A 24,573-nucleotide genomic window follows, 5' to 3' on the forward strand; every position below is an offset into this window, starting at 1 on the left:
AAAAGTTGACCATCTCTGACTTCCCCTCCTGAACACAAGTAATGTCGACAACCAATGACAGCATGTGTGTGCACAGGAACACACAGGTACATATATGTCCAGAGAGACACTATGACATACAAGCAAATACGAATATATGGTCTTCCCCCTTTTTTTTACATGAATGATAACATACTTGAAACACTGTCCTGCATCTTCTTTAATGACTTATGAAATCATGGTGATTATTCCACATCAGTCCACAGCCTTCTTCTTTGCTTCTTTTGCATGGTATTCCATAGACACACTGAAACTTATTTAAGTATTCCCGTATCACTGAACAGCTAGATTGTGTCCAATATTTTGCTATTAAAGTTTATGCATTGGTGAATAAACATGTTCATATGTCATTTCTCACAAATGAAGTCTATTTGAAGGATAAAGTTATAAATGTGGAATTGTTGGGTCAGAGTGCATATGCATTTTATAATTTGATAAATATTGCCAAAATGTTATCCATAAAGATTGTACCAGTTTACACTTCCAACAGCAGCATATGCTTGTTTTCTCAATGTTAATCCTAAAGACTAACTGTTTTTTATTTAGGTTATAAGCCCCAAGACTTCAAAGGTACTACAAAAATCACCCTCTACAAGAAGAATGGTAAGAAAACAAATCATTTCCTTTCCTCCCTAATTATTAACTCCTTACACAGTATTCTTTGGCTATATCCACCTCATCTGTGTATAATTTTGCTCATGATACACCTTCAAACTTGACATTTCCAGTGTAGCACATGAAGGAATGTATAAGGACTCAACTAATTGATGACTCAGAATTTGTGGTTAGACATTCTGTTCACAAGAGTGAATACTCTAGAAAGTTAGAGGGAAAATGTGATCATTATAACTGGCTCAATGATATCAGGAGTGTGAAATTTATCTTAAGAGGCTTCTGTGGAGCTGGCAGGGGACAGACGTGAGATGCCCACAGGAGTGTTTTGGGAGGGTGCTTTCGACTGCAGTGAACCAGGGGCTCCCTGCCCCCTCCCAGCTCTAAACCACTCACTGCCATTCCCTGGCATGCTCTCCTGCTTCTCACAGGTAATAGTAGAAAAGTACTGTTAGAACTGACCCTTAAAAAGTAGTTTCCTAGTGCTGCAGTAACAATACCAGGGTGGATTAAAACAATAGAAATTTACTCTCTCACAGTTCTGGAGGCTAAAACTCCGAAATCAAGGTGTTGATTCAGTTGGTTCCTTCTGAAGGTCGTGAAAGGAGGACGTGTTTCTGACATCATTCTTAACTTCGGGTGACGCCAGGAGTCCTTAGCCTTCCTTAGCCTACAGATGATGCATCACTCCAATCTCTGCCTCCATCTTTGTATGGCATTCACCCTGTTTGTGTGTGTGTGTGTGTCCTGTTATACGGACACCAATCACATTGGATTAAGGGCCCGCCGTGCTCCAATTTGAACCTCGTCTTAGCTAATTACATTTGCAATGACCCTATTTCCAAAAAAGGTCATATTCTGAGGTCCTGGGCTTAGGACTTCAACATATTTGGTTGGGGGCGGGAGGGAGGACACAATTCAATCCATAACACATTTTTTCTAGGGGATATACTGAGTCAATTCACATAAAACTACACCAACAGTATTGTCCCTTGAGAACACAGATTTAAAACAATTACCTGAAGAGTAGCCAGATCCTCAAATAGAAATTTATTTCTGCTTATCTCCAAATAGAGAATTAATTTTTAAAACATTCAAGATTTTGAAACAAAAGGAATTTTCCATTCAATTCTAACAAAAGAGACTTTATTGTTAATTAGACAGCACCATTCTTTGAATATTTCATTTAGATGAGAGCTCTGAGGTCCCCAAGCCAATCAGAGCACCTGAAAGCAGGGACACTCTTCCCCAACAGCTGTCCACACTCCATTCTTCACAGTGTTAATAGGACACTTTGAAGAATCAAGTTTGGTGCCCATCTGGAATTCAATTTGGAGTGACCATTCATTGCTACTGACTAAAGAAAAAGAATATTTGAAAAGCCACATTTTTCAATTAGATCCTTAAATTTTTCAGAAGGTTGATTTTCTTAAAATAAATTGAAATACAGAATCCTACTTCAAGTAGGCTTATTTAGGACATTGTTCAAGAAAATGCACTGATAAAAACATTAGATTTTTGTCACAACCCAGATTTTTTTTTAACATCTTTATTGGAGTATAATTTTTTTTACAATGGTGTGTTAGTTTCTGCTGTGTAACAAAATGAATCAGCTGTATGCATACATATATCCCCATAACCCCTCCCTCTTGCGTCTCCCTCCCACCTTCCCTATCCCACCCCTCTAGGTGGTCACAAAGTACCAAGCTGATCTCCCTGTGCTATGCAGCTGCTTCCCACTAGCTATCTATTTTACATTTGGTAGTGTATATATGTCCATGCCACTCTCTCACTTCGTCCCAGCTTACCCTTCCCTATCCCCGTGTCAAGTCCATTCTCTACGTCTGCGACTTTATTCCTGTCCTGCGCCTAGGTTCATCAGAACCATTTTTTTTTTTTAGATTCCATATATATGTGTTAGCATACGGTATTTGTTTTTCTCCTTCTGACTTACTTCACCCTGTATGACAGACTCTAGGTCCATCCACCTCACTACAAATAACTCAATTTCGTTTCTTTTTATGGCTGAATAATATTCCATTGTATATATGTGCCACATCTTGTTTATCCATTCATCTGTCGATGGACACTTAGGTTGCTTCCATGTCCTGGCTATTGTAAATAGTGCTGCAATGAACACAACCCAGTTTTCTTCCCTCATGATTTTAAGGCATTATAGTGAGACCTAAGCCTGTAACAAAAGTAAAATCCCAGATTAAGTTTAGTCATTAGTAAATCTCCTGTTAGGAAGAAAGCAATGTTTCATTCTGGTTAAATCCTGGTCATGTTTACATGTTTCCCTAATTTGGAATGCCACTGATTTTCATGTCTCTTAAGTGTAATCATTGAGTTTAACAGAATGTACCGCATGTTTCCTCCTTGGCAGTCTGACGTGCCGGAGGGAGTCATAAGGATCCACGCGCCCCTTCTCTCCAAGGTGTCCATGGCCATTCAACTCAACAGTCAAACCAAAGCCAAAGACATCTTGGCGAAATTTCAATATGAGAACAGGTGAGTAGAAGTGAATATGAGTCTCTGTACAGGAAGATGAACTTTTATCTGATGAGAAACTCCAGGCATTTGAAAATTTGACCTTTTTGAAAACTTAGAACCTGTTACTGTAAGGACTTCACCAGTAAATGAAGAATCAGAAGTAGAGAAAGAAGTTAAGTAGACCATAGAATTATCAGTAACAAAAGTTTTTTTTCAAGGAATTTCTACAATTGGGATTCTAAAATAGGTATCTTCTGTCCCGGTGTCTTCATTTACTCAATTGGTTTTACTTTTTATTTGAATAAAAAAATTAGCAAGTTAGTTTTGTAGATATCTTGATAGATTTCTAGGAATATCATTATTCCAGGCTCCACTGGGCTGTAACATGACTATATCAAGTAGAGTTTATGTAGTTGAGTGAACATCATAGCTGTTGGTCTCCCTAAAACCTACTACCAATAAACCTTAGGATCAGAGTGATGTTGACAAAATATTTTTTGCATATCTGCCTTAAGTCACGTTAAAGAGCATAAATCATGATAATTGTTGTACAGGCATACTTATTCAGGGATAAACATTTGCCCTGAGGTTTTTTAAAAGACGAGAAGCACTAGTTTAAATCTAACCATGATAAAGCAGGTACAGTTTGATGGTCTCTAGTACAACTGATGGATATCCTTTAAAAGCAACTTTCCAATCATATTGAAAAGAGTAGCCATGTTGAGCAAAAAAAGGTTACATATTGCAAGACTTCATTTATATAACATTTTTGAAATGACAAAATTTTAGAAATGCAGGGTAGCTGAGTGATTGCCAGAGGTTGAGGAGAGTGATCATGGAAACTGGTATTGCCCCGATACCAAAACCAGACCAAAATAATACAGAACAAACACTACAGACTAATATCTGTCATGAACTTAGATACAAAAGCCCTCAACAAATCTAATCCAAAGTATATTAAAAGAATTATACCTAGAACAAGTGGGATTTAGTTCAGGTATGCAAGATTAGTTTAACATTCAAAAATCAATTACTGTAATCCATCATATCAATTGGAGAAAAATCATGTGATCATGTTAAATGATACAGAAAAAGCATTTGACAAAATCCATCACCAATTCATGATAAAAACTCAGCAAATTTAGGAAGAGGAGATCTTCTGCAACTGGATAAAACTTTTAGAAAATAACATAGGAGAAAACCTTTGTGATAGAGGACTAGTGAAGAATTTCTTAAACTTGACATTGTATGACTCATATGAAACAAAAATTGGTAAATTGGACTTCATCAAGATTGAAAACTTGTACACTGAAAGACCCTGTTTAAAAGATGAAAAGACAAGCTAAAGACTTGGAGAAAATATTTATAAAGTACATATCAAATGAAGGACTAGTATCTAGAATGTATAAAGGACACTCAAATCTCAACAGTGCAGAAACAAACAATCCAATTTGAAAATGGGCAAAAGACATGAACAGAAGAAGATATACAAATGACAAATATGCACATGGAAAGATGTTCAGTATTTTTAACCATTAGGGAAATACAAAACCACAATGACATATTAAACACCTATGAAAATGGCTAAAAAGTAATAATAATGACAACACCAAGTACAGGTGAAGATACAAAAAAACTGAATTACTCATACATCGGTGGTGGGAATGTAAAATGGTCTAGTCACTCTGTAGAACAGTTTGACAGTTTCTTATAAAATTGAATATGCAACTGTCGTGTGATGTGGCATTCACACTCCTGGGCATTTATCCCAAAGAAATGAAGATTATGTTTACACAGAAACCTGTACACAAATTCTTATAGCAGCTTTATTTATAATAGTCAAAAACTGGAAAAGAAAAAACCCATGTCCTTCAACAGGTAAATGACTAAACAGGCCGTGGTCCATCCATATCACATGTGCTACGCAGCAGTAAAAATGCAGCAGCCTGGGTGAATCTCCCGGGATCTATGCTGACTGAAAAAAAAAAAAGCCACTACAAAAATGTTCCATACTGTGTGTTTCCATTTATATAACGTTTCTATAAATGACAAGTTTATAGAAATGTAGAATCCAGGGATAAGGGGTGGAGGATGGGGACAGGGGGAGGGAGGTGGGTGTGGCTATAAGGAGAACAAGAAGAGTCTTGTGGGGAAGGAAATGTTCTGTACCTTGACAGAATCCATGTGGCGCTTCTGGTTGTGACATCACACTAGGGTATTGGAAGATTTTACTATTGGGGAAACTAGGTAAAGAGTACACAAGGATGTGTCTGTATATTTTCTTATAACCACATGCAAATCTACAACTATCTCAAATAAAATGTTTAATTAAACAAAGAGGGTGCACGTCCTTCTCCCTCACAGCAGAGAGCCAAAGACCATCTTTTTGAGTAACCAAGCTGACAGTTCTAGTGGGCAGGACAGGAGCTCAGCGATGGTCTTTCCAGACTCTTCTGCCCCGGCAGCCTAGTCTGGGATGGAAGATTAAAATTGGACAATTATTTTCTCTGACTTGCAGAGACATGCAACAAAGGGCAGAAACATGCAACAAAGTCAACGTTAGTTTACAAAGCACTGGGCAAGCTTAGAAATGTGCCATGGGCTGAGGAAAGAATCTCATTCAATTTTTGGCAAATACAGAAATGGAACCTGATGGCTTTTGAACTGACAGTAATGTGGCCCATGACAAGGCAATATTAAACATCCAGCTGCTCCTTGGCCAGCCTTGGTGTGTCAGTAAGGTGTCCTCTCTTAAGAGGAGCTGACAGTGGTGGATGGAAGGGCTGGGGTGGCCGTGAAGCCTGGCGGCGTCCAGCTTCCTCTCTGCCTCAGATGCTTGTCTGTGTCAAGCAAAAAAAAAAAAAAGATTTTATCATCACTTCAGTCATAATAATGATTTGTGTGGTGTATTTCACCCAAGGCAGAATGATTGTTTGTTGCCATGATTATTTAATCCACAGGTTTACCCCAGATCACAGAGGAGGGTTTAAATTATATTGCTTTCTTCTTTTCTCAGTCATGGTTCATCGGAAGGCATTAAGATCCAGAACCAAAGATTATATGAAATTGGAGGTAATATAGGTAAGCATTCTTTAATGTTTTTCTTTAATGCTTTAATGTTTTTACTCCTACATTCTCTGATTCTCTAAAAGAAATATGCTGCTCTTATTGTAAAAGTGTACTTTACAAATTTCTTTAGATAGAAAATCAAAATCACTGTGTCAGATTTTTTAAATCTCACATAAGAACAGTATGACTTTCCGAAAATATTTTCAGAATTTAAATGTAAATAGTTTAGTCGATGTGGAGTAGATTTTTGCGTCTTTTAAATGTGACTCTGAAAGTTGGAGAGTCTGGAGATTCATGCAAACGAAAGGAGAAATTGTGGCACTTTCATCATCTCGACATCCTTTGTGTTGAACTTCCTGCTCAACTCTCAGTCCAGATTCATTCTTCCTATTCCCCTGAAGGGGGACAGAAAGGAGTAAAAAGAAAATTCCGTCCACGTGCCTCTGTGTCCTTACCTTCCTCTTGCCCCCCTTCACAGTTGGGACGAAATACCCGTGCTCCTGTTTAGGGCGGCGCCTCCCTCCTGTGGACGAGGGCTTGGTCAGTCTCCCATCCTCTCCTCTGTCATCAGCTTTTCCCTCCCAACCACACCATTTCTCTCTGCATAAACAGTTTTGTAATTTTTCTCATCTCCACAAAACTCTCTCTTGACCCCCTTCAAGTCTACTCCCATTTCTCTGCTCCACTTATAGCAAAAACTCCTTGGATCATTTGTGTATATACTCCAGTTTCTTCCTCTCCTTCTCTCTTGAAGGCACTCCAGTCAAGCTTTACCCCTCAACACTTCAGAATTGCTCTTTGGTCGAGGTCACCGGAGGACTCTTCTGTTGTGAAATCCAGTGCTTCATTTTGTCTTTACAACTGCCTGGGTTGATCTTTCCCTTCTTTAAGAAAACACTCTCTTCACCTGGTTTCAAGGACCCCCTAAGCTCCTGGCTTTCCCCCCACTTCACAGGCTGCTCCTTCTGAGTCTCTTCGGCCTGTTACTTCTCACCCTCTCAACCTCGGAGCACTGGAACTTCTGTCTGCACTTACCTGCCATGGTGAACTTAGTGCACCTCATTGCTCTGAAGGCACCTGGATGCTGCCATCTCTCAACATCATGTGCAGACTCCCCTGGACACCAGCTTTCATATCCAGTCCCCAGCACATCTTGCCCTGGGCCTTCACATCCGCTTTGACTTTTGCCCTGGATGCTTTCCATTGGATGGTTCCTTCCTCACTCCCTTACCTCTGTCAGGTGTTGGCCGCTGTATCAGCTTCTCAGTGAGACCTTCCTGGATTGGACCCTCTTTCTGCGCCTTCTCCAATTTCTTGTTCTCTCATGTTCTTATCACCATCAGACTTACTTTCTATCATACTTGCTTATTTGCTAGTTGCCTTTTACCACTTTTAGAACGTAAGCACCCCGAGGGCAAGTATTTTTGACTGTCTGATGCATTGCTGTAGCCTCAGCCCGTACAATAGTGCCTGGCATGTAATAACTCAAGAAATATTTGAGAAATGAATGAATGAATCAGGCAAGCAATTAAATATTGCTACTTTTGTTTGAGACTTTAGTATACATTTCGAACACACTGTACATAAGAATTTTCAAATGTATTTGCCCCCATGGAATGATCTTTTTGTTGTTATCAATTCCAGATCTCCTGCCCACAGGAAAAATGAAATGACCTTCCCTAAAATGAACTTGATATTAGTGTCTAGTCCTGGTCAAGTTTCTATCAATAAAACCGTTAGAGGATATGTATTGTCATCTAAATGATCATTAGTGCTCATTATCATATAAATGAATTGATACCTGAAACAGGTTCTTGTCATATTTTTCTAATTGATGTAGTGAGTCTAGGGAACAATTTGCTTGTGATTAGTGTGTCTGTTTGCTCCCCAGTGTCACATGGGATTTATTTGAAGTACTTCATAGTCAGAAGCAAAGAAAAGAGGGGAGGAAGGCTGGCTTTGCTAGGAAACTTTAAAATGTATTCATTTTTGGCTGAGGGAACTATACTGGCCTTATTTGAGCCTTGCAAACACACATACATGCACACATGCACACACACGCACGGAAGTGTGCACTTTTGAAAACATACTCTGATTTTTCTTTCTTTTAGGACAGCACTGCTTGGATCCAGAGGCTTATATATTGGATGTATATCATGTAAATCCCCAGGCAGAATGGGTGATTAAACCCCAATCAAGTGTTTGAAATACCCCCCAAGATGGCAGCTATCGTGCATTACCTGCCAAGAAGTCCTACATTTGGTAGGGAAAAAACAAGACTGCTTTTGACATGTTTGTTCCTAGAACCCTCTTGGTGTTTCTCAGCCCAACTGGTGTCTCCCACTGGTGTCAACACGAATTGTGGAAGAGGAACTGGTTGACCATTTGAGCTGAAGCTTTCTCATGATGGTTCTTTGATAAGAGTGAAGTAAAGAGGATGTGATCCTTCCAGAAGAAAGGCCAATATAGAATATGGAACTCTAATCATTTCTAATACTTTGACTTCACAGCAGAAATGAATTTGGTCCTCTACCTGGGGATAAGAAGCACTTCTTGATGTAGCAAATGCTACCAAACACAAGAGGTGGAAAAGACTTTTTTTTATATACTTATGTTATATATATATAGACATTTTTGAACAAGGATGCCAGAAATAACAAAAATTTCTGCTCTGAAAAATAATTTAGATCTACTTACCAAAGAGAATCAGTTTCCAGAGTCACACAAACAATGTTTATGCTCTGACTTGCTTCTGAATTGGAGGAGGAGAACCTTCTATTTAAAAACCACTGTGTTGTTATGTATGCTGTACTGTATTGTGGCTGTCTGCATTCTGGTGCAAATGAACGTTTCCCTATCTTGGGCTGTTGAAAACTGACATTCTTAAAGCTTGTTCTCTTATGAGCACAGGTCCCCATAGTTAAGGTTAGGTTGAAAAGGGCTGTTCCTGTGCGTCCATAACCTTTGGTGTAGTCAACGGTCACAGGGCCCCTATTTCCTCATCATGAATATGGTGCTCAGTGAATAGCTTTCCATGTGCCAGGCACAGATTTCCTTTCCTCATCAAACATATCATTTTTTATATTTCACAGCTGTAGAGAATCACTTCTGCAGCCCCAGTTTTAAACTGCAGAACTGCCTTTGTCCAACTGCTCTTTCTTCAAGAGTGCTGAAAAATACTGTTATATCCAGATTTTGTATGCTGTAAAAACAGGTTTTGTTTCTGTTCATCAATCATAGACTTGGCCAAGCACTGTGGATTAGCATCAGGCTTTAAAATCAGATGAATGTTTGGTGAGCTGAAAACTGCCTCGCTATCAAGATCCCACGGAGCCATTTTCCAGACCTGCAGTTGGTGAGAAAGCACAATTCATGATTCTAATTGAGAGCAAATCTGAAATTTGCTGGGGGGTTGGACAGCCCTGCCTTTCATTTGGAGACTGCAGTATAGTCATTCTAGAGTTGGTTAGAAATGGGGACAGAGGTCTCATTTATCCCATGTATGTGCTTTGGATTAGAATCTACTAATTAGATTGAGATTTTGATGAATTTACACCAGTTTTAATGAGATTTAACGCCCAAATGACTCTCTCTTGCAAATCAAACAATAGACAAAGTTGCTCACCAATGCAGAATACATTTAATCTACTTACCAAGTCTCAAAACAAAATGTGATAATAATTTAAGCCTATAGTATAGAAGAAATCTTTTACATGCTCATTATGCCTTGATATCTATAAAAACATAATTTATATTCAACATGTAGATAATTGCATTTCTGGCCATTAGAATTTTGTTATATTTTTATAGAAAACTCAAATATCCATTCATTTTATTTGCTTATTTGAGAATTTTTTATTTCCTTTGCCTGAAAACCCATTAGAAGATAAACATGTGTTCTGTTGGTTCATATTTATTCCTACATTTCATCAGTTTTCAATGTATGGCTAATTGACGGCATGTGAGTTTACATAATGAACTTTGAGGGTCTGAGAAAATGCCGTTATCATTTTTGCAATTCAAACAACAGGAGTAAACATTTTACTTCATGTAGTTGCTAAGGTCCAAGACATAAGATGGCTGTAATTTATGCCCACATACATGGAAGAAATTCTTCAAATTAGCTGCCTTACACTTCTGTGTATATATTAAAACAATGACTGATTTTTCTCACTGAATTTCCTATCATTTAGAATATATTCTGTTGTGTTTAGAAAATTCACAGATCTATCCATTTAATTTTTTATTTGGGAATTTTTTTTATATCTTTTGACTGAAAACACATTAGGACAGATGCATAAGTTCTAAAGGTTTTAAGATTTACTTCATTAGTCATTAGTTTTAAATAAATGGCTAACAGATGACAGATTAAAAAAAACTAAGTTTCTGAATTTCTTATGCACTTTTATGTGGTTTTAGATGTCAAAGGCTTAGCCCAGTCAATAATTTTAATCACTTCAGTGCATCCAAGGTTGTGTGACAACTTTCAAATAACTATATGATATGGAAGCCCACGTCAATACCAATATCATTGGATATAACCTGAATTTTTAGTCATCAAGTTAACAAACTGATTAGAGAAGAATTTCCAGTAGACACACAAACTAATTTTTGTGTGGTTAAAGAAGTTCTTTTTACTAATTTTTACTTTTCTTTTTTTTACTAATCTTATTCTTAATGAATAATTTTATTCTTAATGAATAAACAAACCCCTACAATTAAAACTCAAAATTGCTGGTCACCTAAGTGTTGAAAAAACTGTCTTTGCCTTATGAAGAGTTGTTTTTTAAAATAGTTACAGTAATCTGTAACAGTGAATAGTGTAAAAGCAAACATGAATAGTATATCTGCAAACAAAAGAAGAGTCAGATACTGGGCTTCTAAATTCTTTTCTTGATAGCTTCCCACCTCATCTCTTCCCAAGCGCTCTTGGTGTACAATTAGGAAAATTATATCTACGAAAACATTAGAGAAAGTTAACGTTTTAGGAACAATTATTCAGAAAAAAAACCCCTAGAACAGGCTCATTCTTTCCTCCATTCTACGAAAGAAGATCCCTTTGCTAAACAGCTCACTTGGGGATATGATTCTTGGAGTCATTGAACAATGAGTTTAGTGAGTTCAAGGAGTGACCTTTGAACAAACTGGAATATTAATCTCTTTACAATGTATATACAATATAAACTACCTCACTTGTCTTTCTTGGGAGAAAAAAATAACAGACGTTAACAATTTTTGTTACAAACTGTTCCTGAATCTTATTATTTAAGTCACTTCAGTTAGCTTTCAGTGTACATTTAATAATATACATTTAATGATGTAAAATATTGTTAGCAAAAGCTTTAAAACCAAATACTCTGTAACTATGATGTGTGGTGTAGACGCTGAGAGAATCCGTGTCCCTTAGTCATTGTCTTGTGTGTTTAACTGTGCTGAATCACAGGTTTTCAAATGTAGGAATTCACTTCATCTTCTTTCATGCATTTTCAACCGCTTTCCCCACATTGCACTTGACTAAAAGTAGCGTGAGATTAAACTTCTTTCTATCAAGCATATTTCAACTGTTTTTCATAAATGTATCACATGTCTGAAAGGAATATATATTACGGGATTGAATAGTTTGTTTTCTGACAGGCACTTTCAACGGTTTTTTTTTTTCCATAAATATGTCACTTAATAAAAAATAATATGACATGGATTAAAATGTTTCTTTCAAACATTTTCAACAGTTGTACACACACACACACACACACACACACACACACACCCCTTAATTTAAAAATAACATCTTTTCTTTTAGGCATTTTCCAACTTTTCTAAAACTATGTGCTTTGATTGAAAAATCATGTTGTCACTAGGTTGCCAATTTTTTATGTTGTCTCCCATCTCAAAAGTTAATGTTCTTTCATCCCATCAGTTTCATTGTTAAGTATAATATGTATGTTGCATTTTATCCATAAAAATAAAGAGGAAAAAACTAAAAACATTATCATGAGAATTCTTATATTCAACTAGTCTGAGGTTACCATGGTGCTGGTGAAAGAAAAGGAGCTTTAAATTCAAAAGGTTTGTGTCTGAGCCCAGTCTCTGTCACCTACTAGCCAGATGGTGGTCTTGTGCAAAAATCACGAGGCACTAAGGTAATGGTGGATGTTTGTGCAAAAACTATTTACTAAACTTGTTTGAGTGCTTTTTAATCTGCACTTAAAAAAAAAAAAAGAATCTTTTCCATTGATACAGAAAAGACATTTGGCAAATTCAGTACTCATTCATGATTTTTTTACACTCAACATTTTACTGTATACCAAAGCAAGGAAAAGAAATAATAAAAGGCATAAAGGTTAGAAAAGAAGAAATAAAATAGTCTCCATTTGCAAATAATATGATTATTTATGTATAAAAGCCTAAGGTATCTTCAACTATTAGAACTAATAAGATAATTTAGCAAGGTCATGGAATACAAGATTATTATATAAAAATCAGTAGTATTTTTTATGCTAGCAGCAAGCCATTGGAAAATAAATTTTTAAAGCTTCCATTTAGAATAACATCAAAAAACAAATACTTGTGAGTGCATTTAACAAAATATATGCAAAACATGTATACTGAAAACTACTACTATACTAAAAGCAAAATATTTGTGGTAGAAATGAAAGTAGCTGAGTAAATATATAGATACAGTATGTTTCTAGATGGGAAGAGGTGGGTGGAAGAGAATTGGCAAGATGTCAGTTCTCCACAAATATATCTGTAGATTCAGTGCGATCCCACTGAACCTGGGCCCCCTGTATTGGGAGTGTGGAGTCTTATCCACTGCACCACCAGGGAAGTCCCTCTCCCCCTGGCTCTTGACTGTGGAGTGGGTGCTCTCCTCTGCTGGCCATCCTGGAAGCTTTTCACCCTGCTTGAGCCCAGTTGCAACCTCTTCCACTACATCAATTTGGAATCCTGTTGGCTGTAACAAGTGATGAAGTACATTAGCTCAATTCCAAAGATCTCTGCAAAATGGGGTTTGACAGCAAAGCATATGAGCAGATGGAAAAGACTCAGGAATTCCCAGGGATGCTGGGGGCTTCCACATACCTGCTTCTCTTATCATCCCAGCAGTAAATGACACCTTTCCTGACAGGCCAGACAGAAGTTGGGAGCAGGTGGAGGGCAGTCACCAAAGGTTCATCTGAGTTTTATCAACTAACAATCACATGCTGACTCCTACAGAGTGTCATCTTGTTTGTGAACTTTTATGCTCTAACACTTCATTCTCAACTGTTGCTCTGCATTTGTGTAACATTTTTATTACTGCACAGCAGCGCAGCCCTTAGCTCCATGTCTTTAGATGACAGATTGGGAACTGGCTTTTCTACCATGTGGCCCTCACTATGTCACACTGCAATGGGGCAGCAAAAAGTTAGCCATAGAAGGAAATAATTGATAAATTGGATCCATAAAATTTTAAGAAACTGAAAACATAGATTTAGTGAAAAATATATAACACACTGGAGAATAAAAAAGGGAGTCTGGGGTGCAATTGTAATTGGTCATATTTTTTCTATAATCGAGGAATTCAACTAACCAGCATTTTATTGAGGATTTTCACATCTAGGTCCAAAAGTAAAATTGATCTATAATTGTCTTACAATTCCCTTACCTTGTTTTGGAGCCAGGGTTGTACCAGACTTGTTGAATGGGTAGAGTAGCTTTCCTGTTTTTGTCCTCGGCTTTGCAACAGTGTGTGAGGGGTTTCAAGGAGGACTGGGAGGGAGGGGTTGCAAAAGGGCAGGAGGAAACTCGGGGGTGATGGGTATGTTCATTATGCTGAATGTGGTGATGGTCGCAGGGATGGATACATACGCTCAAAGTCATCAAACTGTACACCTTTAAGTATGTGCTGTCAAGTTTATTGTATGTCAGTTATTCCTCAGTAAAGCTGTAAAAGAAACCAACTGCACACACTTAGGCCTGGGCTCTGCGCTTGGGCCCCCAAACATGGTGCCCTGGATTCCCCTGTGACCGGACCCTGGAAAACGGCCAGGCTTCGCCCACCACCATTGCCTGGAAAACAGCACCAGGCAGGACACCAGGGACAACATTTAGATTGTGAGACTGTCCAGAAGGACAGTCAAGAATATCTCCTGTGCAAACTGATGATTTCCATTGGAACAACTTCTGGAAAGAGACCGAATCTTCGCGTGCTCCTTTCCAGGAGTCGGGGGAGTCTGCAGTTCCTCCCGCCAGTGACCTCAAGGTTGGTTTGGAGGGGAGCACGAAGTCTCCACGTTTCTTCAGCAGGTTTGACTGCCGTTGTTGGGCTTCCAGGGGCCATGTCACAGCCAACACTGGACAGTAGTGACAACAGAAATGACTTACAAAGGCTTCCGGATTCCTTGGACACACAGCCTGTTGGGACATGCGGGGGGAAACCAAGATGTTTTACTTCAGCCTTCCCCGGGGTTCCAGATGGATGTGTCGCTGGGCCAGTGTTCCTCTCAGGAGCACTAAGGATCTGAAGTCACAAACCCCACGTTCTTTAAGAAGGAATTACCAAAGCAGCCTTCACTAATTTACAGCGGGAATGAAGCAACACACAGGAGGACCCCTTATCTGATCTGCCTGCAATGGTGGAGGCGTTAAAGGGGATAAACTGTGTTACATTTAATGCCTAGAGAGGGGCTGTTGGTCATTGCTATAATTCTTGAGATATTTCTTAGTCGGATAGTATCACTTGACAGATGTCTTACAACCATCAGGAAATAAAGGCAAAAACACAGTCTCCTTTCAGAATGACTTAGTGGTCAACGTGGTCTCCAGAGAAAACGGCCCCCAACCGCCAGGATAGCAGGCAGGAGATCAGGAGAGCTTGGGCCGCCTGGACAGACCTCAGGCCCCAAGAAGGCTAATTTCTCAAAAATGTTTCCCGGACAAAAATCAGCATTCATACATTGAGGCCTTTGAAAAGGCCTAAAGGTAGGAATAAAGGGAGTTTTCCCAGTTTGTGTTCTCCTACATCTCGACATGGGTAGAGTTGCTAGACAGAGCCTTGGCTTTCCACTCGGCGGAGGAGGACATTGCTGAGCCCAGCACGGCAGGGACCTCTGCAGCCCGTGTCTCTGAAACCAACAGGGAAGGTCCAGTGCTCACCCGGGCAGAGCAGGGCCTGCAGCTGCCCACACACATTGTGTGGATCATGCCCTCCAAATTGGACAGTTCATGGATTCCTCCACTGAGGGGACGTGGTTGCTGCTTCCTCGGGTGGGGAAGGAACCCTGTCCACCTTCCTTCAGTGAATCACAGCTCCTCAAGATGAAATGACAAAAGGCAATCATCCAAATAAGACATATCAGGGAACCAATGTGCCAAATGACATTCCCAGAAGCCTCCATCCTAGGCTAGCCCTCTCTCCCCTAACGCCCACCGCAATAGAGCTCTACCCGCCAGATGCATTAATATCGTTTCGTGAGGAAATGACACGCCTGCCTGCAAAAAAGCAAAGGCTTTCCGGAAAACCCATGGATTCAGCAAACTAACTCTCCGAACCCCACCTGGAGAAATCCCATCAACTCTTACCTTTACTGCAGGAATCCTTTCCAGCCTGTGTCAGCTACATCAAGCTCATCACCAGTTCTGAATAAACCGTCACTGATGGCGACCAAGGACAGTTATCTGAGGTCTGTCAAATCCACAGAGAACTGAAGTCCCTGGTCACCACCTGAACCTGACCTCACAGCAAGGGGACAAGCTGCTACCAGGCCCTGCATGGTGGTCTGTGCATGAAGTGAGGGAACTTGTGAAGGAGGCCGCTCCTCAGACTGTGGCACTCCTGGAAGAGCTCTGCAGTGGACATGGAACTGTCGAAGTTTCCTGAGGGACTGATGTGATGATGCAATTCATGAGACTGAGGCTAGGGTAGCACCAATGCTGGTCCCCACATAAAGAGACATGACAGTCGACAAACTGTGAGTCCATCCAGACTGTATGTACTTCTCAGGCGCACGGATGCCTTCTTAATGTTCAAGTGTGTGTGCTGCCCCAAGCTGTCTTCCTTTAGCAGAAGACCACCCCCCCTAAAAATTGTAAGACTGACATTTAAAATCTACTTCTCTAAAAGCTTCTCAAGGTATTAGTATACACAAATTTGAGTTCTATATATCTTAATTTTTAAAAATTGTACAGTTTACAGATATACTTTGTTCAGGAAAATGGAAAAGTTTTCTTGATTTAGGTAAATACATTTAGAACAGCTAAATCCCAAAGAGTAAAATATCAGGGATGAACATTTTCCATACGTAAGTCCACAAAAAAGTTTCCTTAGAAGAAAACTTGAAGAGGGAACTACATTGTGCTTTCTCAACCTGGCACTGTTGGTGTTTGGGTCCAGATCATTCTTGGCTGTGCAGGCTGTCCTGGGCATGGTAGGGTGTTAGCAGCACCCCTGGCCTCTCCCCACTAGATGCCAGAAGCCCCTCCCCTTTCTACTCAGTTGTGACAAGTAAAAATATTTCCAGACCAATGTCCCCTAGGGGGCAAAACTGCCTCTGGTTGAGAACCACTCAATTAGATGTACCTTCTCTTTCGTGAACATTCTCTCTGTGTGGTGCTATAATGCTCCATTCATGTACTATTTGTTTCCAGAAAGGGAAGAGCCATATAAAGTACTTCCTTTGCTGTTATTAGTTTATATCCTTTCTTTTTTAAAAAAGAAAAAGCTTGTAAGCTTTGGGGGAAAAAAAAAAGAAAAAAACTTAGGTTTGCCTGAGTTCAGAGCCTCTGCCATGAGGCTGGAAAATCTAAAGACAGGTCATTGTACCCTAGTTTCTGGAAAGGCTGTAGGGGAGAAACATTTGCAAAGTATTTTTCATAAGAGGCTTTGTGAGCAGCTATAACAATGAAAGCCCCAGATGCTATCAGATGAAGGGCTGGTCTTACAGATCAATCTGTGAAACTCAAAAAGAGAGATGCAATTTCTATTTCAGAAAAAAAAAAAAAGTAATTTCGGTGTCTGGATATCTCATGGGTTTAATGACTGACTTTCAGGGCACTCAGGAACTTCAAGTACCAAACATGGGCTGCGGTCACACATGTCTGCCTTGAGTGTCCCATCCTCCTCCTCTGAGAACAGATGTGTGTTCCTGACATGCATTTGACATGTAACTTGAGATTCTGCTTCCACGTCTGCCAAGTTGGGGTCTGGGCTGGGAGCAGGGGAAGGACACCGGCTCTGAACTGTCAGACTCATGAAAAGGCATTGCATTATCAGCTCTGTAACAGTGAGGAGACCTCTCCACTTCATCAGCGAATACCTGGCAGTTGGTGATAGGTGTTTCTACTGTTTCTCAACTGCTCTGACACTGGGGTGAGGCGGGGGGACCCCATCCAGATTCAGCACCCACCTTGCCATTTACAATCTCTAATCCCATGGCATCCACTTTGGTGCTGCTGATGCCCAGGAGGACACCTCTGAGGAGGTACGAAACTCCACCATTCTCTGAGGAGGTACGAAACTCCAATGTAATGTTCACATCTGATTGCACTTTGTAGCCTTTTTTTTTTTTTTTTTTTGTGGTACGCAGGCCTCTCACTGCTGTGGCCTCTCCCGTTGCGGAGCACAGGCTCCGGATGCACAGGCTCAGGGCCATGGCTCACGGGCCCAGCCGCTCCGCGGCATGTGGGATCCTCCCAGACCAGGGCACGAACCCGGGTCCTCCACATCGGCAGGCGGACTCTCAACCACTGCGCCACCAGGGAAGCGCTGTAGCCTCTTTGACTGAAAAACACAAGGAAGACCCCCAGTTGGGGGGAACAGTAGCATGTTCTTTTCTTAAGGAAAGAGGAAATACAGGCTTGGAGAATTAAATGATCAATTTAGAACCTTAAGCAGGGAGACGTCTCATTGCCAAAGCCATGCTGTTTTCACTGTCAAGCTCTGCCTGCCTGGCAAATGGTTGCGCAGTGCTAGGAATGGGGATGACCATTGTTCTGGTGGCTGCATCCTTACCTTCAATCAAGTTTAAACTGGCCTCCCTGTAGCTTCCATCTGTTGGGGCTGGCCTTGCTGTCTGAAGCAAGAGAATTAAAAAGGTAGATGACACCTCGAGTTTAGAGGAGACCGTGCCTACCCCCAAATCCACATTAATCGGGAGAGCTTCCCCAGGAGCGGCGGCAGCCCCGGGGCCCCATTTTCAACTTGCCCTCAACTGAAGATCACAAACGGCCTCCTTTTGCTGCTCGCAACCTGTCCCCGCATTCCTGAGCCTTAGAGAATTCTCCTGTTAGAAGGTGCCCATCACGCCTCTAGCAACTGTCCCAGGTGAGCCTGGCCCGTTCCAGGGCTGCTTCACTAACGGCACACGCTCGCCTCCCCTCCTGAGTGGCTTAAGAGCCCCAAGTCCACTGTGGATAAACAGAGTAATTTTACTCCGCTTTCTAATTTACAAAAAGAGATCATGAAATCACGATGTCCAGCTTCTCTGCAAATACCCTCTGGCTTTTGAGCAATCAATCACTGAGCATGACTAGGACAACGCACCGTTCCCAGCTTCTTTCCCCACCTCTCAGGCCTCGCAGGGTCCTTGCTTCTCGGAGCAGATGCTCTTTGCAGCGTGGGGTGGCCGCGGGTTTCTGCTTTCTACCGAGCTGGACAGCCTGGGTATGACTGACCCCGCCCCCGGGGCTGAGACCACACCACCAAACCGTCAACGGCCACCAACCGTCCTACCAAAGTCACAAAAGGCCGGGCAGTCACCTCTGGGCCCTCTAGCAACTTCCCTACTCCGCCCTCCGCCCCGGCTGCAGGTCGACTCCGCCCACTCTGCCAACCACCACGCCCACCGCCAGGCTGGTCCCATCCCTCTGTGCACCTTCCCGCTTCCCCGACCCCGCCCCTCTGAAGGCCAACCCCGCCCATCCCACCCCATCGCCACGCCCACTACCAGGTCGGCCTCACTCCCCTCAAGCCCTGCTTGGAGCTCAGGCCACACCCTCTGACGTGGTAGCTGCGCGCGGCCTTCAGTTCCGGGGCGCACATCCTTTCCCGCCACGTCTAGCGCCCGCGGGCCTGACTGGCGTGATAGACGACGCTTTCCGCACTTCAGGGCGTAGCGCGCGCCTCACAACGCTAACCTGAAAGGTGAAGCTCTGAAGAACTTTGCCCCGGGTTTCCCGGTCTAAGGAGAGGAAAGGGCCCCAGAGAACCATGAAACTGCCCAAGCCGGCGGGGCCGAATATTCCATCAGGAGTCCAAGGCGGGCGAGGGCCGGGCCTCCGACGGAGAACGGCGGCTCCTGGGACTCCCGAGGCCCGAGGCCGGGAGTGGCCCGTCCGAGGGAGCGGCTCGGCCGCGGAGGGGCCCAGGCCCCGGCCACTCCGGCCCGGTCCCCGCGCGGCCTCCGGCCGGTCCCCCCGCGTTTTCTCCTCCCGGTTGTTTGCACCGTCCCTTCCGCGAGTAAATGACACCCACGGCCCCGTGACAGTGACCGGGAGGCGTGCACGCGCTGGACCCGGGCTGGGCCGGAGCTGCGGAGCCGAGAGGCCGCCGGGGCTCGAGGCGGCGAGGCTTCCAGGTGAGACCCGGGGTCAGGGAACCAAACCCGGGCCGAGGCGGGGCTGCTCCGTGGGTGAGCGGGGGCCGCGCCCGGTAAGAGTCCGGTGCTGGTGGTGGGAGCTCAGGTTCGGCGTGGTCTAGCCGATGCGCCGGGGGACACGGTAGGGCGTCACCGGCGCTGCCCCGGGTGGACGCTCATGGCTGCTGAGCAGAGGAGTGGTCCCGGAGAGGTGACCTTTAGAGTCACCCTGGCCTTCGCTGGTGACCTCAGTGCAGACCGTGTCAGGGGACCTTGGGGTGGACGCTGCATTGAGGAAAGAGGGAGAAAGGGAGGCGGGGGTGGAGACAGCCCTCTAAGAAGCTCAGACTTCTTAGGACGTGCTCCTCCACTCCCATATCTCAGCACCTCTGCGCCAGCTGTCCCTCCTGCCTAACAGCCTTCCAGTGCCACTCTAACCTCCTGCCCCGCAGCAGCAGACCCGTGCTTCATGCTCAGCCGTCAGACCTCAGCGTCTCCATCACGTCCTCAGAGAAGCTTTCTCTGGCCCCCCAGAGGTCCAGGTTAGATCAGTCCTCCGAAGCCCCTTCAGGCTGCTAGGACAAAAATGCCATAGCCCGGCTGGCTTATAAACGACATCAGTTTACTTCTCCTAGTTCTGGAGGTGGAAGTCAGATCGGGGTGCCAGCATGGTTTGTAATCATATAGTTTTGTTCTTTTAAAAACTTGATATATATCTCATTCATCCTACACCCTACACACTGGATTGTAAACTCTGTGAGGATGGGAGCAAATACCTGTTTTGCTTACCGTTGGATTCCTAACATCTAACATGGCGGCTGGCGCGCGGTAGTTGCTCAATATATATTTATCGAGGAAGGAATGTTGTCTTTAACACCTTGGAAGTATAAGATTTTGTGGCTCCTTTCTTTTTTTCTGTTGTTCATTATCTACATTTGATCCCTGAGATCCATTTCTGTAATAAACAAAACTCCATCAGCATGACCTTGATTAATAATTTGGCCTAAAAATCCTCCCCTATAGATTACTTTTGGTCTAAGTCATCCAGGGAAAACTTCGTTTGTCAGGTCAGTGCTGCCATTCAGGAAGTAGGTAGCTGTTTCCAAAGGTTTTTAAAACAACATTCGGATTACTTGTGCCTCCTTGTTATTTATTAGGTGTGAAAAGTTTCATAAAGGATTTTGACACTGAGCCTCAGCTTCCTCCTCTGTAAGGTGAAGAACCTTACACTTACTCTGCCTGCTGCCGGGCATCAGTATGGTAACATGAGGTCATATACGTAAGAGCACTTTGAAAATTCTAGGACTCTTTCTAGAACCCTAAAACTCTAGAAACTTGAAGAAATATTTTTGTTATTCTTCCTTTTCAGTAATTGATCCAGGCCCCACTTCTCCAACCTTATGCGTTGTTTACAGCTCACATTACCCATATGGAAGAATGAAAACACACTTTTTTGCTATCCTCCCTTTAAAACTTTGGTTTCTTCTTAAAGACACTTGGTGTCTTCTGAAAGGTTTCTTAAAGGTACTTAGAGTTGCAAGTAATCCTTTTATCATCTGTGCAGGAGCTAAGCTCTCTAATGTTTTATCTGCATCTTACAGTAAATGTAATGCAAAGCACATTTTCTAGTTGCTGCTCAATGGCAAGAAAACAATTCATTTGTGGATTGGAATCTTTAGATATAAAATGTGCCATTCTTGACTATAGTATCTAAAAGCACATTAAACTTGAAGTATTTCTACAGAATGCAGACAAGTGCTCACCTAAGACAACCCATGAGAAGTCTTTCTAATCAGGCATAAATATTGCATAGATGGTCTCATTTACATGATATATGCAGTACCTATAAATTTGTCACAAGCCATACAGAAAAATCCATTTCATTACTTTATAATCTCCCTTAATCACTATAATCATACTTAGTATGGTAATTAAGAGCGAGGGAATAGGGAGAGGTATACAGGTATAAGCACCTCTATTCAGGTTTCACTCTGCTACCTACCAGTTGTATAAGTAAGTGCAAATTATTTAACTTCTGTAAATGTCTTAACCCAAGGCTGGGAGGATGAAGGTGGCCAGGTGGAAAGTGCTGCTGTCCTAGAGGAAATGGGGATAGGGGTATGGGATGGAAATCACCTGAGCAAGTTAGGAGGGGAGTTTGCTTGCACTAGTGTGGCACAGGGTGAATGGGGTAAGGGAAAAGGGAAAAGAAGGATCACTTTTTGGCTAAGCATTCAGCAGCAGGGAGAGACTGGAAGCAATAGGGATTAGACTGAGGCCTAGGCAAAACAGGTGACAGTATTTTCCTAACAAAAACATGAGAACTTGTGGACAAGTACAAAGGAACTTATGCGGATAGCGTTACTAAATATCTAATTTGAATAGTTGAAGAAAGTATGGTGTTTATGGTAGCCATACAATAGGAATGATCATTGGGGTGGGCTTGAAGAGATGGCCTTTCCTATCCCTTGGTGCCTGTCATCTTTTCCCCATTCCTGGAAATCAACAAATCTTATTTTCTTCCTTTCTCCATCTTTTCTCTCTTTCTAAACAAGCCTTAATAAGGAAATTAAGAATGTTTTTATTATTAGCTTTTATATCTTAAAGAGTGGGAGAATTGAATATTTTACATTTTTCTTCAAATGTCAACTAAGCTATTATTGTATAGACTCTCAAATGATATTTTCCCCTTTGATTGAAGTCCCCTCACTTCTTTCTAACAAAATGTAAACATCCTTTGTTACTGAGCAAGGGCTTACTGCCCAGTGTGAATGGAAGCCAATACTATTGCACCAGGCTTGAGGAAATAAGAGCTTTATTACTAGGTCCACCAGCAAGGAGAACAGGAGTCAGGGCTCAACTCTGTCTTCCTGATCTTGGGTTTGGTCAAACTTTTATGAGTTCGGGAGGACAAACTGGTATGCAATTTCTTGCAGTCAGATATATTGCATCAACTATTGTTTAACTTAACTACTTAAGATTGGTGAAAAGACAAACATTTAAAGATAAATAACAATGCAGTTAATAAGGAGTCCTTTGCAATGCAATAGATGCCCCAAGGTAAACCATGATTAATTGCCAGGTATATGTGATAAAATAATTCAGAAGTGGGCAAGAAAGGTTGAAGTGGGCTGGGAAGAATTCACATAAGAGGGGGAATTTAAGAATGTCACATGTAGAGAGATGAGAAGAATAAATTTTAGATGGAGAAGTATAACAGGCAAGAGTAATGAAGTGGGAATGAGCCAAAAGCAAAGATCCAATTTTGGCTGGGACAGAGGGCCCGGGAGGTAAGGAGTTTGGGATGGTCCTCTATAGACTGTAGGGGATGGAACTCTAAGAGGGTGGAATTTATCTTACAGAGCCCTTGAGAGGCAAGAGGGGGCATAGTGATATAGCAAAGGAGCCCTTTAGCAGTGCAAGCAGGCTGCATTGAGTAGACAGCCCCCTCAAGCTGGAAGAGACTGACACCAAGGTGGTAGGATAGATGAAGTCAGGAGGGCGTGACTTGGTCTGTTTTGTTCGTACCCCAGGACCAAGAATAGTGCCTCTCATATAGTTATTGCTGTATATGTATTTATTGAATGAGTGGAAAAAGACAAAAACTAGCAAATGGAAATAAAGTTGGGAATGCAAAACACATTTTGAAGGGAAAAGCAGTAACACTGGCTGACTCGTTGGATATGAGTATTAGCATTATCCTGACATTTCTAACAATGGGATAATTTATAACCTATTGAAAGAATAGTAGCACCAATAAAAATAGGGAAATCCAGAGATGAAATTAATTGTGTGGGCTAGAGGTGGGGAGGAAATAGGCATGTTTGGACAAGGTGAGTCTGAGGTGCTGGGTGACACATCCAAGTGGAAATGCCTCGTAGCAGCAGGAACTGGATTTTGAAGGACAAGTCAGGACTGTGAATATTGATTTTTTGAATCTTTTGGAATACTTTGCACCTCGGATATGTTTGAAACCTTATATGTAGATGAGGTCAAAGTTAAAGACAGGAGAAACAGAAAGACAAAGTCAATATTGGAAATTTGGGGAGCATCCACATTTAGGGGATTGGAAGTGAAATTTATTAACTTTATCTGAGAAAAACACACACTGAATGTCTGCAGAGTGTGAAGTCAAGCAAAATGGAATTTTAGTATTTAAAGACTATTTTGTACATGATTAAAAACATAATATTAAGAGTGATAGTGATCGATGACCTGAAATGACTGAAATGAGTTCTCAATGATTTAAGATCAGACTGGTAAGAGAAAAAAATATATAACAAAAATCAAGAACCATGTTTTATTTTTTGTGGGGAAAGCATAGCATAGCAATAAATATTCTCTTAGCCAGCCTTATATTCACCTCCCCCGCTTCTAAGCCCACCCCTTCCCAAGCCCTCAATATTCATTCCCTGGCATATTCTCCTGTTTTCTGCATGGGCGTGTTAGACAGGTCTGAGAATTGTATTTAATTTTAAAAATTTCCTTCCAGAGTGTTTTGGGTCAGATCATATAAGCCTTCTGTCTTTTCTTACCTGCTATTTGTACAGGTTTAAAATGACTACCCTGAGGCCTAGCCAGATCCTCAATCAATTAAAAATTCATTTCTCATCATTTCATAGACAGTAAGTTAATTGGAGAAATCTGAAACACATGGAAATTTGTAGTTAATACTGACATAAGCAGAGATTTCAATTACCTTGAATATTTCACTTAATGAAGAACTGCAAACCCCCCAGGTCCCTGGTCAGTCATGTAAAGTGATTGCAGGGACAGTGTCTTCCCTGCAAGAATGTTCAGTGTT

The 24,573-nt window shown here is 41.8% G+C and overlaps 1 protein-coding gene across 3 annotated transcripts in view; it reads left to right on the plus strand.

Annotated features, from left to right (window-relative positions):
- The window catches only part of ARHGAP28 (Rho GTPase activating protein 28), a 149,357-nt gene extending 137,230 nt beyond the window's left edge, over positions 1–12,127 (plus strand). For 2 of the 3 annotated variants that reach the window (XM_030836650.2, XM_030836651.2), the window contains 4 exons: positions 586–642; positions 3,038–3,162; positions 6,161–6,225; positions 8,325–12,127. In XM_030836650.2, the coding sequence (XP_030692510.2) occupies positions 586–642; positions 3,038–3,162; positions 6,161–6,225; positions 8,325–8,419 (342 nt within the window). In that variant the 3' untranslated portion in view covers positions 8,420–12,127. The remainder of the gene's footprint in view (positions 1–585; positions 643–3,037; positions 3,163–6,160; positions 6,226–8,324) is intronic. The other variant, XR_009566486.1, reaches the window with a different exon arrangement.
- The last annotated feature ends 12,446 nt before the right edge of the window (positions 12,128–24,573 follow it).

The sequence above is a fragment of the Globicephala melas genome, chromosome 13 (assembly GCF_963455315.2).
Source record: "Globicephala melas chromosome 13, mGloMel1.2, whole genome shotgun sequence".
NCBI classification, from domain to species: Eukaryota; Metazoa; Chordata; class Mammalia; order Artiodactyla; family Delphinidae; genus Globicephala; species Globicephala melas.